The 16,294-nt window shown below is 36.0% G+C and overlaps 5 protein-coding genes across 6 annotated transcripts; 3 read left to right on the forward strand and 2 right to left on the reverse strand.

Moving 5' to 3' along the window:
* Nucleotides 1-8: 8 nt before the first annotated feature.
* Nucleotides 9-2,695, reverse strand: LOC109580935 (delta-like protein A). 2 transcript variants are annotated; one of them, XM_019994540.1, is made up of 6 exons: nt 2,307-2,695; nt 1,957-2,262; nt 1,589-1,895; nt 1,422-1,532; nt 1,075-1,287; nt 9-499 (listed from the first exon to the last, which is right to left on the reverse strand). In XM_019994540.1, exons 1-6 carry the CDS (start codon nt 2,343-2,345, stop codon nt 99-101), a joined length of 1,377 nt encoding a protein of 458 aa, XP_019850099.1. In that variant the 5' UTR covers nt 2,346-2,695; the 3' UTR covers nt 9-98. The 2 variants fall into 2 exon arrangements, with proteins under 2 accessions (XP_019850099.1, XP_019850104.1); XM_019994545.1 differs by having other exon boundaries at nt 409-845.
* Nucleotides 2,471-5,071, forward strand: LOC100639175 (leucine-rich repeat-containing protein 69-like). Its single transcript, XM_020005058.1, has 11 exons — nt 2,471-2,642; nt 2,693-2,795; nt 2,845-2,877; nt 2,955-3,144; nt 3,313-3,423; nt 3,649-3,830; nt 3,982-4,036; nt 4,086-4,246; nt 4,294-4,415; nt 4,667-4,825; nt 4,879-5,071. The coding sequence occupies exons 1-11, from the start codon at nt 2,471-2,473 to the stop codon at nt 5,052-5,054; spliced, it is 1,464 nt and encodes a 487-aa protein (XP_019860617.1). The 3' UTR covers nt 5,055-5,071.
* On the reverse strand, nt 5,058-10,783 carry LOC100639300 (vacuolar protein sorting-associated protein 54-like). The gene is made up of 23 exons (XM_019994528.1): nt 10,450-10,783; nt 10,283-10,382; nt 10,166-10,200; nt 9,884-10,057; nt 9,699-9,841; nt 9,409-9,651; nt 9,108-9,279; nt 8,947-9,054; nt 8,728-8,898; nt 8,300-8,664; nt 7,301-7,430; nt 7,120-7,251; nt 6,947-6,996; nt 6,758-6,837; nt 6,653-6,712; nt 6,506-6,578; nt 6,345-6,450; nt 6,174-6,261; nt 5,954-6,075; nt 5,758-5,838; nt 5,591-5,698; nt 5,331-5,425; nt 5,058-5,285 (listed from the first exon to the last, which is right to left on the reverse strand). The coding sequence occupies exons 1-23, from the start codon at nt 10,750-10,752 to the stop codon at nt 5,177-5,179; spliced, it is 3,048 nt and encodes a 1,015-aa protein (XP_019850087.1). The 5' UTR covers nt 10,753-10,783; the 3' UTR covers nt 5,058-5,176.
* A 5-nt stretch (nt 10,784-10,788) lies between these two features.
* Nucleotides 10,789-15,062, forward strand: LOC100639428 (uncharacterized). Its single transcript, XM_019994536.1, has 28 exons — nt 10,789-10,965; nt 11,011-11,082; nt 11,140-11,214; nt 11,281-11,355; nt 11,407-11,517; nt 11,569-12,043; nt 12,089-12,141; nt 12,204-12,315; nt 12,367-12,434; nt 12,517-12,576; nt 12,677-12,790; nt 12,837-12,901; nt 12,945-12,976; nt 13,029-13,063; nt 13,115-13,174; nt 13,226-13,285; nt 13,333-13,393; nt 13,440-13,490; nt 13,560-13,651; nt 13,710-13,907; nt 13,972-14,061; nt 14,111-14,147; nt 14,190-14,272; nt 14,332-14,405; nt 14,456-14,507; nt 14,563-14,649; nt 14,765-14,856; nt 14,914-15,062. The coding sequence occupies exons 1-28, from the start codon at nt 10,828-10,830 to the stop codon at nt 14,963-14,965; spliced, it is 2,574 nt and encodes an 857-aa protein (XP_019850095.1). The 5' UTR covers nt 10,789-10,827; the 3' UTR covers nt 14,966-15,062.
* Nucleotides 15,063-15,126: 64 nt separating this feature from the next.
* Nucleotides 15,127-16,291, forward strand: LOC100639553 (sphingolipid delta(4)-desaturase DES1-like; the record flags this gene model as incomplete). Its single annotated transcript, XM_003382429.2, has 2 exons — nt 15,127-15,314; nt 15,576-16,291. Coding segments are annotated over exons 1-2 (798 nt in total), but the record flags the coding sequence as incomplete, so codon positions are not given.
* Between the last annotated feature and the right edge of the window lie 3 nt (nt 16,292-16,294).

Raw genomic sequence — 16,294 nt, forward strand, 5'->3', positions numbered from 1 at the left:
TTTTAGAGTTTTTCAATTAAATCTAAAGGGCATAAATTGATTATTCTTAAAATACAATAACAGCAAGCAACAATAATAATAATAATAATTAAATTCAGCTAATTAAACTCGAATGAAGGATCAAATTCATAATGTCCCTCATTGTATATACTTTGAGATGAATTCTTGTATATTTGAGAATAAACAATTTCAGGTTCATTTGGATGACTTGGGCTATCATAAGATCGTGGAATTGATCCTTCAATCTCATCATTGTCAGGTTCAGAGGCAAGAGAGTAAATATTTTCATTCTCAGAGCTACTTCTTACAAATCTTTTCTCCTCGTAAAGTGGATTTGGGAGTTCCCTTGTGAAATCATTGCCATTTGTTGCTAAGTAATAATTAGTTGTATAATTTGGCAATGACCGGATTGTACTATCACCAGTTGAATTGTTAGCAGCTGACAATGAATAGTTTGGATTATCAATTGGTGCTGTATACATGTTGTCAGGATTGTTTCCTAAAAAGTAAAAGTCCAAAGCAAATTGAACATTGAAGAAAATATAATCCATAGCATAAAAGTAGTATACCCGTATTTAAAGATTTCAAACTCCATGTGTAAAGGACCTATGTCTATGTATTAATTATTATTTTACTCTAATTGTATTTTATTATTTTACTGACTGGAACATTCTAGAAAATGTGTATTATCTCTGTATTGTATTATTGTACTTTCTGGAACCCTCCAGGAGGCTGTGTAACCTTCATGTATTTGTATGTGTCCAGAAGTTTCTGGAACCTTGTCTTTTGTATAAATAGAGTTGAGAGTTGGTGTTTTGTTGTTCTCCACTTGTTTATTCTAATTTCTAATAAATTCTTTTAAAAGTCAAAGCAATCTTTGATACATGTATGATATGACATGCATCGTGTACTATGTTAATTTTGCATTAGAAAAAGGTAAGGGTGTATGGTGATAATATAATTAGTAGCTGTGAGACACAACAAAAGGAAAGTATAATCATGCACACACTTAACAAGTATAAACATACGCCCACAAAACTACGGCAGTGCCTTGCAGTGATCAGTGCAGCTAACCTTTATTATTCCTTTTATGTACAAAGAACAGGGTGATAATGATCAGTACAACCATAGTAGTTATTATCAAAAGCCCCCCAACAGCAATAGAAGCATAAATGATAGTTGCTGTTCTTCTACTGTTGGTGGGAAGTGAGCCACTGGTTGCTGTAGTGCTTGGTATCATTGTTGCCATTGTTGTTGTTGATAATGGAGTTACTGGAGTTGCTGTACCTATAAAAAAACAATAAAAAGATATTTAGAAAGACCACAATTTTTCATTAACATGCAAATGTATGCAAACAGTATCTATAAATGGTCATTGTTTAGTAGTCACAATAGTGGGTGTATGCAATATCCTAGCATACAGTTAGTGCACTGATTGCAAGCTGGTCCTCTCCACCCATCTATACAGGCACAGGTATTGTTAGAAGGAATGCATTGTTGGTTAGAGTTGCAAACGGGATCACAAGGAAGAACTAAATAAGGAATCATGGTAACACATGCTTTAGTAGGTGGCGGCATTATAACTTACACATTGTGCAGTTGGTTTCAATGTCGTAGCGACCGCTGCATATCTTGTTACCTTGAGAATCACAAGTATAGTGGCCAAGCTCTTCATCATGAGTTCTGCAGAATACGTCGCACTGACTGCCATAATAATTCGTATCACATCTCAAATCAAAGCTTGCTTCTATACTGATTCTGATACCCCTTAGGGTAATAATGTCTGATGGTCCCCCACTAGCATTAGTGTATGTGAGAGGAGTTCCAATTACACCTATAAAATTTGATCCATCTGGATCCAAATCAAACACCCGAACTAAGAAATCAACTTGATTCTATAAAAGTATTGAAAATCATCATCTTAGCTGTAATCTACCCCAAGATTTTAAAACTTACATTCTCTGGCCATTGCGTTCCATTAAACAATAATGGATGAGACACATTATTCTCACCAATTGAAGCAACGCCAGTGAAATTCAATTCGTCCCCACCAGCAACCAATCCAGTTTGGTAGGCACCATACTGACAGCTTGGTGATGTCACATCGACTCTTAAACAAAACAGAAAATCATTATCACAAGGGTTCATGCATATGCCATCTAAGACTCCATCTGTGTCACAGCAAAACCTATCTGATCTTCTGCTGGTAGGATTGCTATACTGATACAATCTGACTTCTAATACCCAATTGCTCTCAGTGTACTGGAAAATAGCATAATTCTCATAGATTCTAGTAATGCTCTTACTTTTAATAATGACAGCAGAAGAAGGAAAACAATCATCATTTCTTTTTGCAGTCAAAATTAATGAGCACTGCCTGCTTCAAGCCCTTCTTAAATAGTTGCAGCTACTCAAACTCATCAATTATGCAGAAAGTTGAGCCACACCCGTCATGGAAAATGGCGTCATCATGGCAATACTGATAGGAGGATCCACTCTGGTTGCTGTGGCCATTTCTCTCTCTTTCCTTGCATTATTTCAGATAGTGAACATTAAAAATAAAGTATTGCAACTGTTTAAAGGACATCATAAAGCAAGAAGGGGTTTACGTCGCTCTAAGAAGCAAAAGAAAGGAACAGCTAGTGAGACAGGAACAAAAAGCGAAGAAAACGAGACCCAAAATGAAGAGGAGTCGTGGGAAGCTATTTTTTTTTTACAGTAGCCCCTTTAGAAGAGCCAATATTACCGGAACCCTTGCATCCATATGATCTCTCACTACTAAGGCCTTGCCAGAGGTTCAATGAATTTGTGAATTATATTAGTCCTTTGTACTGTACTTTTTAGATGTCATAGGTTGGATGCTAAAAGGCAATGCAAGTGAGTTCCTGTTATTTATTTTGCCATCGGGTGTCTGTGTTTACACTATTGTTTGCACCTTTGCTTTTATTGTATAGGTATAATTATTGTGCCAGTTGTTGTAAAGGCAAACATGATTCAGTTTGTAAAGCTCACGGTACTGGGTATGAGTATGCTGTAAGAACAGTCAATGAAGCAGTCAGTTATGGAAAATATCCTGAAGTTGACATTAGCTACTGCAATCTAAAGAAATGTCCACCTAACATTGGTTCCATTGGAACCTTTACGGTAATAATAACAAAGATGCACAATGGATGGTACTCTATAATTGTGACTGTTTGAATGTTTGACTGGCTTCAGTGTATATCATTAGAGTTTAGACCCACCACAAAAATAGTAACACCTTATTTAATAAGTCTAGTAGGTATCTTACAATTGTTATTATTGTATACACAGGCAAGTCTTAATTTATCAAACAATCGCTTATCATTCGTACCAGAAGACATTGGATCACTAAGTGGCCTTGAGGAATTGTTTCTACAATACAATCACTTAGCAATGATACCGGTCAGTACATGACATACCTTATATAGATACTGCACGTGCCTTATGTTCCCACCACTAAAGACTGCATTGCATTTAAATTATTGTAGTTGAGGTATGTTCTTCAGTCTATATTTAGTCTTTTGTTTTGTAGTAATGTAGTAAATGCAGTGTCCTTTGATCTCTCTCTCTCTCTCCTTTAATTCCCTTTTGTAATGTTCTCTCTCTCTCCCTCTCTTCTATTTACAGAGCAGCATATGTCACTTGTCTTTTTTGCGTGAACTTGATCTAAAGAATAACAACTTGACTTCTCTTCCTAACGAGATTGGCTCTCTTTCCTTGTTAAATATCCTTTGTGTCACTAATAATCGTATCTCTAGCCTACCTTCTTCCATCGGAAAACTTAGAAATTTAGAAGAGCTTACATTACAGTAAGTAATTGCCATACAAAGCAGCAGACTAGTGTAGTTTATTTGATCAAGACAAATATTCTGTTGTTGTTTGAGGTGTAAGAATCATTGAATCCTACTTGTGCTTGCCAGATAGCAATGTTTACTTTCATGTACCATTATTAATTTATAGTTCAAATGAATTAGCCCATTTACCAAGCGAGATTTGCCTATTAAAGGATTTAAAAGTAAATACTAACTAACTTTGATTACAATTAAGTGATTATACTTTATTAGTTACTTTACTGTGGAGACAACAAGTTACAAAGCCTGCCTGACCAGTTTGGAAAACTCGTCAAACTGGAAGAGCTTGATTTTTCTGGGTGTGAACTGGTGAAATTGCCAGAATCATTCAGCAATTGTAAGTCACTGATAAGAGTATGGCTATGCAATAACAGGTGAGGACTCATAGTGATGCAAAGAGACTATCAACTTCTTGTTTTAGATTAGTACAATTGCCAGTACAGATTGGCAATTTGGTAAATTTGAAGGAGCTTCATGTCAGAAAAAACAAAATTAGAATGTTTCCAATGTCAATGAGAAGTCTGACTCTCTATACATTTACAGGTATTTTAATGTTGTGTGTAGGATTAAGTTTGAATTAGAAAATAATGTGCCAGTAACCATGGGTTATACTTCATTGGTAACAAAGGATAGGCAAATTTTTTTTCTAGTTTATACAAGGTGACAAGCATAGCTGTTCACACTTTGATTTGTGAACAGAGGTGTAAAAAAATTTACAAGTTGTCATATAGTCCATAATTTTTCCAAAATCTAACCAGAAGATTAATAATAATTATTATATTATGTAAATGTAGCTCAAGAGAATCCAATCATTAAAGAGAATCAGAGAGTTAAACTAAGTGACAGTCCTACAGACTCCTTCCCATCTCTACTGGAATTATCAGCAAGAGCTATCATACGCACACAAATCAATGAATGGAAGAATGAAGGAGCAGTACCGACTCATCTAGCAGGTCAGTGACTTGAATCATTAAGTGTTGGACAATAATCATCTTTTATTATATAGATATGCTGAGTCACTATGACACTTGTTCCACCTGTGGTAGACCTTTTTTTAAATTTTTTTCATATCATGTTGCGTTCCATTTGGTTGGTGTATATTACAAACTCCCATTGTATGAGTATTGCTGTTCACCACATAATCCCATCTCCTGCTCTGTGAGGAAACACCAGCTGGACTAGTAGTTTTTTTACCTTTTTAAAACGATTTGTATTATATAAAAGGGGTTGACCCCTTTAATCAAACTTATAATAAATTATAAATAAAACGATAATAATAATAATATTATAAAACAATAATTTCATCATCTGTTGCTGTCCGTCCATATATCAAATAAGCTGCTACCAAACGCATTGACGTGTTCTAGTGGCTGAAGAACACCTTTCATGTTTGTTAGCTCTGCATTTACTATCCTGTAATAGCAATAATAATAATTATTATTAGTTTTTGTGATATACCCGTGTTCAGTGCTTCCATTATTAGAGATCCCTTGCTTTGTTAAATGATTCTTGAGGTGAGACTTAAAGTGTACCTCTATGCTCTGAAACAATGCCTAATAATAAGTAGTAGTAATAGTAATAGCTCAGTTACATATTAAAACAGGCTATCATGACCAATAGTAACAGAAGCTATACGTAATATCAAGAGTTCACCACAGTAATATAATATAATTGTATTATATTGTATTATATTGTGTACTGTATATAATTGCACTTGCTTGAAGATGATTGGTGGGTAGTAGATCATCTAATGCTTCGTGGAGTTTAAGAAGTTGCTTGCTTATTGTCTTGAAAGGGATTGAAGGTATTGGAGACTTGATCTCCCACTAGAATGAGATGCAATAAAATATGCACAAGTACTAACTATTATAAATGTTTCGTGTACTTTTTCTATCATCTTGCCTATGTGGTCGTTCATAATTCCGACAATTTTATGATTAATTTCCCTACAGTGACTACCAATGTCCTGTTGCATAAAATGTAACAAAGAGGGAGACAAAAAAGAGAGAAAGACGAAAAGTTAAAGTAAGGCGGGGCGGAGGGGGGGACAAAATAAAGAGATAAAAGACTATTAAACATACTTCGTTGACTTGGTCAAACTGAAGAAGTAGGACACACTTTTTCGGTGTCAATCTTTTCCTAAAGAAAGTCTTCATGTCTTGAATTATTAGCATGATTGCTTGAAGACATCGTAGCACTATGGCTGCATACAAAAACAGATAATTAATATCAACAATATATTAGTGGGATGACAAGATTATCAGGATGATAATCTACAGACTCTAAATTAAATTAAATCACCTAAATGTCTTGTAGTGATTGTCTTAAGTCCAACAACTTCAACTGCCCCAGCTCCAAGCACTAAATGACAAGTCCGTGAATTAAAATACTAAAAAATCGAATGCAAGAAATAAATAATTAATTTTACTTTATGACGTATAAAAATTACTTTATTAATTTTACTAAACTGACCTTTAAAAGTTCTACTAGTTTACCGAGCGTGTCTGTCACAAGCATTGGCAGATCATCAGCAGTTTGACAATAATCAGTGACCATTGTTATCAATATACACAATACACTGTATAAAGGAGTGTAATACATCATGTGCTATCATTGTGCAGTAATGTACTAACCCAACTACTGCAAACTTTTGTCCATGGACCGTCAATACTTGCTCTGTATGCTGGCTTGATTGCTTAGTAAGTACTAGAAAGGGAGAAAAAAAACAAAAGGAGATTAAGATTTTATGCATATACATACATATATATATGGGATCTTACATTGTTTGCTAGTAGCTAGGATATTATTATTATCAATTAAATCATTACTAAATGAGAGACCTATCAATATAATGTGATACACGATACATGCGAGAATGGTAATACCTTCTTCTAATGAATTAGTTAGCCTCTGAACTTCAGGCGGAACATCAGCTTGTCTCCACCTCTCGCCATCCAATAGTCTCCTACAGCACATCATAAATAAATAAATAAATAAACAAACAAACAAACAAATTAATTATTAATTAATAAATAGATTGAGGTCAAAAAACAAAGATGTTAATATAACTTTACCGAAGCTTCTCCTTTTTGTTATCATGAAAAACTTCAAGGAATCCTTTAGCCTACAGGGAAACATACAAGTTCAGCATATGCTGTGACTGATGTGTATATCAGTGACAATTTATCAGTAAACTTATCAGTAAAGTTTATCTGATGTACAGTATGTGTGGATGCAATATCCTGACCTGCGATATGAGGATTAGTCTCAAGTGGGGGCAAGACCGACCAGTGACACCCGACGAACTGTTAATAAAACGACCAATCAAACGGACTAATCTAACGAAATCAGATGGATGAAGATTATCAAGAAGACCAGCCTGGTAAGACAAAAATGTATTAATAATTAATATCGCTATTTTGATGTACCTTAGCACGTATATTTAATAGTTTAGTGCATCTTGAGTGGAGCATGTCACACAGAGCACACACAATCTCATGAGACTCATTTATGAGTGATTGGCACTCCTGGCTTGATAGCCCTGATGCATATAAATCACTAGAAATAAAATAACAGCAAGTATCAGAATCAGCTTAAACTTGATACATGACATTGCATAAAAAAAATCAGAAAATGTGAGATAAACGGGGGATTCTCTTCTAGTCATTTTTGATGAAATACCCTGTACTATAGTACAGGGACTTTGGCCAGATTTTTGGAGCAACTTCAAAAATTCGTAAAAAATTGCAACTTGATCAGAATCAGCTCAAACTTTCTACACAACATAAGGACATGTATATGCATCAGAAAAAATTATATAAATGAAGAATTCTCTACTTTTAATTTTTGGCAAAATTTGCCAAAATCCCTGTACTATAGTACAGGGACTTTGACCCAATTTTGAAGCAACTTCAAAAATTTGTAAAAAATCCAAACTTGATCAGAATCAGCTCAAACTTTCTACACAACATAAAAACATGTATATGTATCAGGAAAATTTATAAAAATGAAGAATTCTCTCCTTTTAATTTTTGGCAAAATTTGCCAAAATCCCTGTACTATAGTACAGGGACTTTGACCCGATTTTGGAGCAACTTCAAAAATTCGTAAAAAATCCAAACTTGATCAGAATCAGCTCAAACTTTCTACACAACATAAAAACATGTATATGTATCAGGAAAATTTATAAAAATGAAGAATTCTCTCCTTTTAATTTTTGGCAAAATTTGCCAAAATCCCTGTACTATAGTACAGGGATTTTGACCCGATTTTGGAGCAACTTCAAAAATTCGTAAAAAATCCAAACTTGATCGGAATCAGCTCAAACTTTCTACACAACATAAAAACATGTATATTTATCAGGAAAATTTATAAAAATGAAGAATTCTCTTCTTTTTATTTTTGTCATAGTATGTATCACTCATTACCTTTCCGAATGTTTTTCTTTTAGTTTCTCAACTTTCTCTATTGGCTCCCCATTGCTCTCCTCCCTACCAGCAGTCAATGCTAGCTCAGTAATGTGAGCATCACTCATCTCTTCCTCCATCAGTAACTGATCCAGTCTATCACCAGCTTCATTATCAACAAATACCTCTTCTTCCTCTTCTACTTTCACTTTCAATCTCTCTCCCTCTTCATCTTCGTCTTCCGTCAATCCGCCCGATATTTTAGGACCCAGTGGAGGGTGCGATAGCGCATTGGCAAAGAGAGGTCTAGTGGGCGTGGCTAAAGGAGTTGGAGTCAATACTCCAGCTTCTTCTTGACACACTAATGATATCTTTGACAATGTAGTCTAAATAACAATAACAATAATAATAATAATAATAATAATAATAATAATGTTAGTCATTTTCACCTGGACACATCTCATGTATGTTACGAGGAATTCAAACAGTTTATCCAGTAGCTTGTACCAGCTCTCAAAATTAATGTTTCTTATTTGCTCAGCAAGGGATAAAGAAGGCTCCTCTCTCTCTCCTATCAGCGAGACACCTTCGTTAAATAGTTTTAAATACTCCTCGACAGTCTGAAAAAAATAATGATAATAATAATAGTAATATTTTTTTCTACTAACCTGTTTTACTGTCTTTTTTGATTCTATCAAAACGTGTTCCCTCAGACACGAGAGAAAGTGCTTCTTTCGTCGCCGTAGCAACCCTTTGACCACGGACTCTAACTGTATCTATCAATGGTCGACATGGCAACCCTGGCTACCATGGTAACCATCTTACTTACCTCTGTATCGATGCATTCAGGACTCGATATTCTCTCTCCCTCTTCATTCAGCCCAATCTTGTTACAGTGATCTATTCTAGCGTTCATGTCGGCCATTGCTACGTGTACAAGATCATTCTCCATCATGGCTTCAATGGCTTTCTCTAGCTCATCCAGTTGAGAGCTCAAATGTCTGGAGTAGAAGAAAAATATTATATAGAGGAAGACTTTAAGAAGGACAATGATTAACATATTTACGCATACAAAAAATAGTACTAGTAGTTTTGTGAATGATAATAATAATTATATTCCTCCCACTAACCTAAGACAGGTCACTCCTCTAAGATCAGTTGAGAGTATCGATTGTGTCCTTGTGATCAATTCCAATGCACCAACAAAATCAGACGTGCCCAACAAGAGCTGAATGGTGTGCTGTGTCTGGTGTATGTTGGCTATCTGCTCCAGCTGGAGACAAACCTGATTCAGCCGCACTTTCTGTCTCTTGGTATGATATAATCTGAGCAGCGGATGTGTCATTGCTTTATCCATTAGCCTTATGCGATGTCTATAGATACAGGATTGAGGGGAGAGGGAAAAGGGAAGAGGCTATACCTTAATTCGAGGACGTCTTGTTTAATTTGTACAACCAGTGACTCTAGCTCTCTCTGTGAGGCCAGTGTGCTGAAGAACACGTCAGATTTTAATGATATCTGGTGAGCTAAATGTACTTCAATAACATCAACATGATGTGTCAACTAGGGAACCAATAAGTTATATTTTATGCTATAACTCCATACTTTCTCATGCAGCAGTTTGGTTGACTGAAGTGCCGCCATGTTTTGTCCTTCTTCATGTTTCAATACAGATCCTCCTCCTCCTGGAGTGAGAGACTGAGGCAAAAGATGGTGAAGTGGTATCACTTGTAGGAACGTCCTTGGATCAGTCAGAGTAAAATCTTTCTGCAAGAACACCTAAGAACAAAGCATCATTGTTATAATCATTGGGTTGTGGTTCCAAAAATAACACTAACATAAATTAACAGTACAACCTGATGCTACTAATGATGATATATTATTTACTTTTGGAATGTTGTTCAAATCATAAGTCTTTCCATCTATATAAATAATAATAACAATAATAATAATAATAATAATAAATGTTTAATATTTAGACTAATGTACATCCATTATTATGACCTAATTGCAATTGTCTTCTAGGAGATGGTGATACTGGTGTAGACGGATTCGAATTAGTTTTATTATCCTCACGGACAATGGATCTGTGAGACTTCCTACCCTGCAATTGAAATCAGAACTAATAATTAACCCCCACACCCACAGCACCACTTCATATATTCACATACTGAGGAAGTCTCTCTGAGATAACAAAGGAAATCGCCTAGTTCAATATTTGGGAGAGAGGTAGGAGGGACAGTCGCATAAGGGAGGAATCCTTCACCCCAGGTCTTGGTGAATAGGTCTAGTTCTCTGTTGTTTGGGTCATTCAGTACAGAGGGGAGGTTCTGTGTGGCTGAATATATGTCCCATTTTTCTGTCCTGTTTTTCAATAATTCCTCTAGTGACAGGATTTTATTAGGCCTTCCTTTAGACACTGATGCTCTTCTAGTAACTAAATCCTCCATTGAAAAGTTGGAACCTTCCGCCATCTTAAAACCCCTCCTTCTTTAATATATTAGAACACGCCTCTTAGTTAATTTGTTGTTAGCCCCGCCCATCCAAACATGGCGGTTGCTAGTTCTAGAAAAATTTCAAACAGATCCTTCACTGTCCCCTCTCCTTCTTCTTCAAGTAGTGGGAGCTCTAGTGGACGAAATAATCCAGAGTCTTCAAGGAAATATAATCATTTGATTGGAGAGCAAGTGAGAGGGAGACTCCAGTCTAGAGAAATCATTGTATTTTTGTAGAAATTTGTTGTATTGAGTGCACAAGAAAGTCTAAAACAAGCACTAATGGTTGTAGATAGAGCAGGTTCCAAGGTATTGCAGTAAAATACAAATAAACACCTATTGATGATTGATTTTGATTAATAATAGGAGGAGAAAGACAGTGCAATGATCCAAGTTAAAGAAAATATATCTCGTTGTGAAGAACTTATAATGAAGCTGAAAGTAATCATATCCTTAAAAACATTGGGTTTTTATAAATTGCAAATGAATTATCATTATTATCATAAGGTTGTACTATACATAAAGAATGAATTGGATGACATCCAGTTGGAGCTATCTGCAAGAAAGAAAGGAAAAGAGAGTGTGAGCTGTTTCATTACTTGCATGTGCAATCATTGCCATTATTCCCTCTAGCCCACTAAACTGTATGCAAGACAGAAGTGGTTGCAGAGTAGGCTAGAAAAGCTGTTGCTTAAAAGAAGAGGTAGGCCAGGAGCTAAAGGAATGAGAAGCACTGCAGCACTAGTAAATACTAATGAATAAAATAATGCTAGTATTACACTTTAATGATGATAGAGCTTTAATGCAAGAATGGAAGCTACTGATTCACAGGCTCAAGCTGTGATAAGAGGAAGAAATAGACTTAGAGCTGAGAGGACCGTTGCTAGCATATCATCTCATAAAAGAGCTAGTACTATTGGTAGCCTCTCTGATATAACATCTCCAGGAGGAGGAAGAGGAGGGAGAGAGTCATCTCAAAGAACATACTCAAGCTCAATGACTCAGAGCTATAAAGGTGGAGGAGGAGAGAGTGATGAATGGTGCAGTAGTGAAGAGAATAGAACTAAAGGAGAGTCTTCTGATGATGATGATGATGGAGTGATTAATGTGGAGGAGGAATTGAGGAAAGAAGAAGAGGAGGAAGGAAAGAGAGGGAAAAAGGAAAAGGACAAGTCAGGACTTTTTGAGCTTCCACGCTCTCCTTCAATATTTGGACCTCATTCCTGGAATTTATTGTTACTAGCAAATTATACTAGTCTACTTGATGAAGGTAATGTAAGCAATTACAAATGTACATGTGAATGTATTAACATAGGGCCTACCTTTGGTAAAAGTGGTGATAGGAGAATCAATAGCAAAACTTCACATGTAAGCTATAGTTTTTGATGATGTCATTTTAGACATTATACAATGTATGTTACTATTTATAGGCTGGTTTGGCCCCCCTATGGAGTGACATCAATAAATTGCAGGATCTTATTGTGTCTGTCACGAAATCCTTATCCTTTGGTGATAAGAGAAAGAGCCCTCTTCCCATTATTGGTATCATTATTCTTTATTTTTTTTTCCTTTTTATTATTACTGATCAATTAGGTAGGAAAGGAAAAGTAATAGTAGGAGGTGAAGGCTGTAGTTTTACAGAAGTACTGAAAGACCATCAGGTATAAAGTTTACTGCAATGTAGATGCAAATTGAAATACTCACTCCACCTTCTTTCTGTGTAATCCTTGCTACTACAAACAGACTTTATTGCCTGATGAAGCAAGACCAGCACAGCCATGGACTAGGAGAGTATATGGAAAAGTATGTATAAAGCAAATATCATCACTTCCATTTATGACTTTTTTACACAGCATTCATTAACCGTACTGTTAATTTAAACCATTTTTTCTTTATTTTTTAGGAAGCAAGACTATATCCTCAGCATCATTCCCACATCACTCACTCACAGCAAACCTCACAGAGAGATAGAGGAGCTTTTAATCCATTGCTACCCCCACCAACTACAAAACATAAGGCACTAGTACATGTTATATATTGAGTTGACATTATTTTATGTGTAGGGTGGTGGTGCTGGTGGTAAAAACAGCATTAAACTTGATCATATTGGAAAGAAAAAGATAACAAGGTATTATTTATGCACGCATATAAGCATAAAGACTCTTCTTTAGACCTGCTATAAGAGAAGGAGTAGAAGTACCAGGTAATAATAGAATCCATGTTATTGATTTCTAAGTATATCATCCTCCTATTAGCTGAGTTAGAAGATTATAAGCACAAATGTATTGAGGTACATTCTGTACACAATTACACATTCTATTTGTATGAATCTTTGGCTTAGGAACTACTGTCAGATCTAAGCAGCTCTAAGCTAGTTGACAGGAGAATAGACCTAGTGCAGGTTAACATACTTGTAGATACTATTCTTGTTAATATAATGTTATCATAATAGATATTGGGGGACCTTGGTTGTCGTGGTGATCCCAGTATCCTTGAGTGTCTCCGTGCTTGTGTAAGAGTATATCATGTCATGTGATTGTCATGTGATCCTTTTTACAGTTAGCAACTGAAGAAGATGGATCTGTACAGTATGAGACACTAAAAGCATTAATAAAACATGGTAAGTGATATAGAGGGAGTTGCTTTACTTTATGTTTTGTTATTAGGTGTTTGGGATAACACTGTAGTGTATGCACTAACTGAATTATTGTCAAAGGGTAAGCAATTTTTGTATCATTATTTATTGTTATTTATTTATTTATTTATTTATTTATTTATTGTCATAGGTTCACAGGAGATACAGCATGACATTTTATCACTTATAACTCATGAGATGGCAACCAATTCATTGATATTGCAACAAAAATCACTTGACAAAGTATAAAAAGAGTATCAATAATTTAATCATTATTCTCTTCTCTCTCTCTCTCTTTTAGTCGATAATTGAAGGTTTTTTTGATGTACTTGCTCACCTTCTTAAAGATAAAGAAGGAAGAAGGACTATGATCAAGAATGACATATCTTTCTTGTCTGCCATTATCCTAAGCAACAATGAATGCTCTGTATTAGCTTCCTTATGTAAGGAAAGGCTAGAGTTAGCTTTGCATGATGGTACTGAGAAGCAGCAGAGTATGGTAAAGCACTTCAAGACATTTTAGTGTCATAAAATGTACATGTACACGTCTGTCCTGTCCATAGGCACTTGATGTGCTAGTCAGGTTGAGCCCTGCTGATAAAGGGCTGCTTCAAATAGCTCAAAAACAATCAGAATCACATGTTAATTGGAAGGTATGGATGGACCTTTACTTTACTTTGCTTTTCATATATTTCTTTGAAGAATCGTTTAAAAGCAGTCGAATGTCTCAAGGTTGGAGGTATGCTTACATGATGATGGTTTTATATTATATGATGCTTAGGTACTTCGTTAATACATAAACATTTTGATGAAGCTTTAACGATGCAATATCTGCTAAAGAGACTCGCCAATGAGCCAATACATGTAATGCTCTCTGTATTATATACATTCGTATGCATCCATGTACATTATGTCACATGTAGATTGTCAAAGTTGCCTTTGGGAACTTGGCCAAAGAGCTTGGTCTGAAAGCAAAGTGTGAAGTGGAGATTATAAAGTAAAAAAAGAGGGAGGAAGAATGACTTTTATTTGTCTTTTATTTTATAGAAAAATAGACAGTGACAAAGAGACAGAAAGAGTAGAAGGAGTAACATCACTGGTAAGGGAAGAGAGAGAGAGAGAGAGAGAGAGGAGGTATATATTTATTGTAATAGGGTGGTTTTGTTACTATTGATAATAAAACACACAATACCCTAATGGATGTTATTGAAATGGATCCAAGCACATATGTCAGACTAACAGTGAGTGAATCATACACAGTTTACTAAAGACAGTGCACAATCTATGAGTATATATCGAAGCATGAGTATAGCATCAACATATTTATAATTATCCACACACACACATTATCTCTAGGCTGTTTCAATTCTAAACAAGGCACCATCACTTAACCCTCTTGTTGTGTCTCGTCTGATGTCCAGATGCATAGGGACTGGGCCTGTTGCTAGGTATGTAATCAAAAATAAATAAAAAAGTAACGTTTCCTTCCTTTGTTATTTTTGCAGGCAATGTAGACATGTATTGAAGCGTTTGTCAGTCAACACAAGGAAAACATAACTTTTACAATAACTACTCTCATAAAGAAGCCTACAATGTGTATAGATGTATTATTGTATAAGATTATAACTACAGATAATGATGGCTGATGAGTAAACTATGAATATTTGTTATGAGCCCATGCGCATAAATTGTGGGGTGACCTTAAATACGGGCTATCATAGCAGCAGCAGCAATTTACCACAGTAGCACTCCCAGGTGTCAAAGGAATAGCCCCAGCAGTCAACTCAATCAGTCTTTAATAGCAAGAAGACAAGACACTCTGTCATGGGTGGACAAGTCTCCAGGTCAGACTTTATGTGGGTCTACACTCAACAGCCTCACGTTGCTAGAAGGAAGATCATTCTCGGTGAGTTATGTAATGATACGGGGACTTTTGAGCAGTTTGGACTGTCAAGCGTCCCTGTAAAAATCTTTTACTTCCATTTATTTTGTGACCGCAGTTATGAGGACTCTGTTTACAGAGTGAAGAGTTTTACCCTTTCAAACTGCGGTCACACTGCCATCATTACTCCAGCTGGTTTTGTAAACTATTTTTGTAAACCATTGCTTTTGTAACAAAATAAACCACCTCTTTTGATTCCATTCCCTCCCTCTTCTCTCCTCTTAGAGAAATACCCTCAGATTAAAAAGCTAATGGGACCGGATGACAGACTCAAATACATCTCATCGCTGATGGTCATATTCCAGTTGGTATCTTGCTATTACATATCACAGCTGTCCTACAAGTGGATAGTCCCATTAGCCTACTGCCTTGGTGGAGTCATTAATCATTCGCTTACACTAGCAATACACGAGACGTCACACAATATGGTATTTGGTAACAAGTACCCACTGGCTAATAGGCTCTTTGGGATGTGGCTCAACCTCCCCATAGGTGTACCAATGTCCATATCATTCAAGAAATATCACCTAGAGCATCACAGGTTTATGGGAGCAGACGTCGTCGATACGGACCTACCGACTAAATTTGAAGGACTCTTCTTTCGTAATCGTCCCCTAAAGTTGCTCTGGGTATTTCTACAGCCGTTATTTTATAGCCTCAGGCCTATAGTGACAAACCCAAAGCCCCCAAATGGTTTAGAGATTCTAAACACCTTCATACAGCTATCCTTTGATGGCATCGTGTTCTATGTGTGTGGACTAAAGGGACTAGTGTATTTCATTCTTGGCACTCTCCTCAGTACTGGATTACATCCAATGGCTGCTCACTTCATCGCAGAGCACTACATGTTTGAAAAAGGCTACGAGACCTACTCTTACTACGGGCCATGGAACCTCCTCACCTTTAACGTCGGCTACCACGTCGAGCACCACGATTTCCCATAC

The sequence above is a fragment of the Amphimedon queenslandica genome, unplaced genomic scaffold, assembly GCF_000090795.2.
Source record: "Amphimedon queenslandica unplaced genomic scaffold, v1.1 AMPQUscaffold_13521, whole genome shotgun sequence".
NCBI lineage: Eukaryota > Metazoa > Porifera > Demospongiae > Haplosclerida > Niphatidae > Amphimedon > Amphimedon queenslandica.

Coding starts and splice junctions, on each gene's coding strand:
- LOC100639175 (XM_020005058.1), top strand. CDS start 2,471: ATGGCAATACTGATAGGAGGATCCACTCTGGTTGCTGTGGCCATTTCT. Junction 3,145..3,312: donor GTTCCATTGGAACCTTTACG/GTAATAATAACA, acceptor TTGTATACACAG/GCAAGTCTTAATTTATCAAA. Junction 3,831..3,981: donor TTAGAAGAGCTTACATTACA/GTAAGTAATTGC, acceptor ATTAATTTATAG/TTCAAATGAATTAGCCCATT.
- LOC109580935 (XM_019994540.1), bottom strand. CDS start 2,345: ATGATGATTGTTTTCCTTCTTCTGCTGTCATTATTAAAA. Junction 1,533..1,588: donor TGAAACCAACTGCACAATGT/GTAAGTTATAAT, acceptor TTCCTTATTTAG/TTCTTCCTTGTGATCCCGTT. Junction 500..1,074: donor ACATAAAAGGAATAATAAAG/GTTAGCTGCACT, acceptor TTTACTTTTTAG/GAAACAATCCTGACAACATG.
- LOC100639300 (XM_019994528.1), bottom strand. CDS start 10,752: ATGGCGGAAGGTTCCAACTTTTCAATGGAGGATTTAGTTACTAGAAGA. Junction 8,665..8,727: donor CATACATGAGATGTGTCCAG/GTGAAAATGACT, acceptor ATTGTTATTTAG/ACTACATTGTCAAAGATATC. Junction 5,426..5,590: donor TACCCACCAATCATCTTCAA/GCAAGTGCAATT, acceptor ACTTATTATTAG/GCATTGTTTCAGAGCATAGA.
- LOC100639428 (XM_019994536.1), top strand. CDS start 10,828: ATGGCGGTTGCTAGTTCTAGAAAAATTTCAAACAGATCCTTCACTGTC. Junction 12,977..13,028: donor AGAAGGAGTAGAAGTACCAG/GTAATAATAGAA, acceptor TCCTCCTATTAG/CTGAGTTAGAAGATTATAAG. Junction 14,148..14,189: donor CGAATGTCTCAAGGTTGGAG/GTATGCTTACAT, acceptor TATGATGCTTAG/GTACTTCGTTAATACATAAA.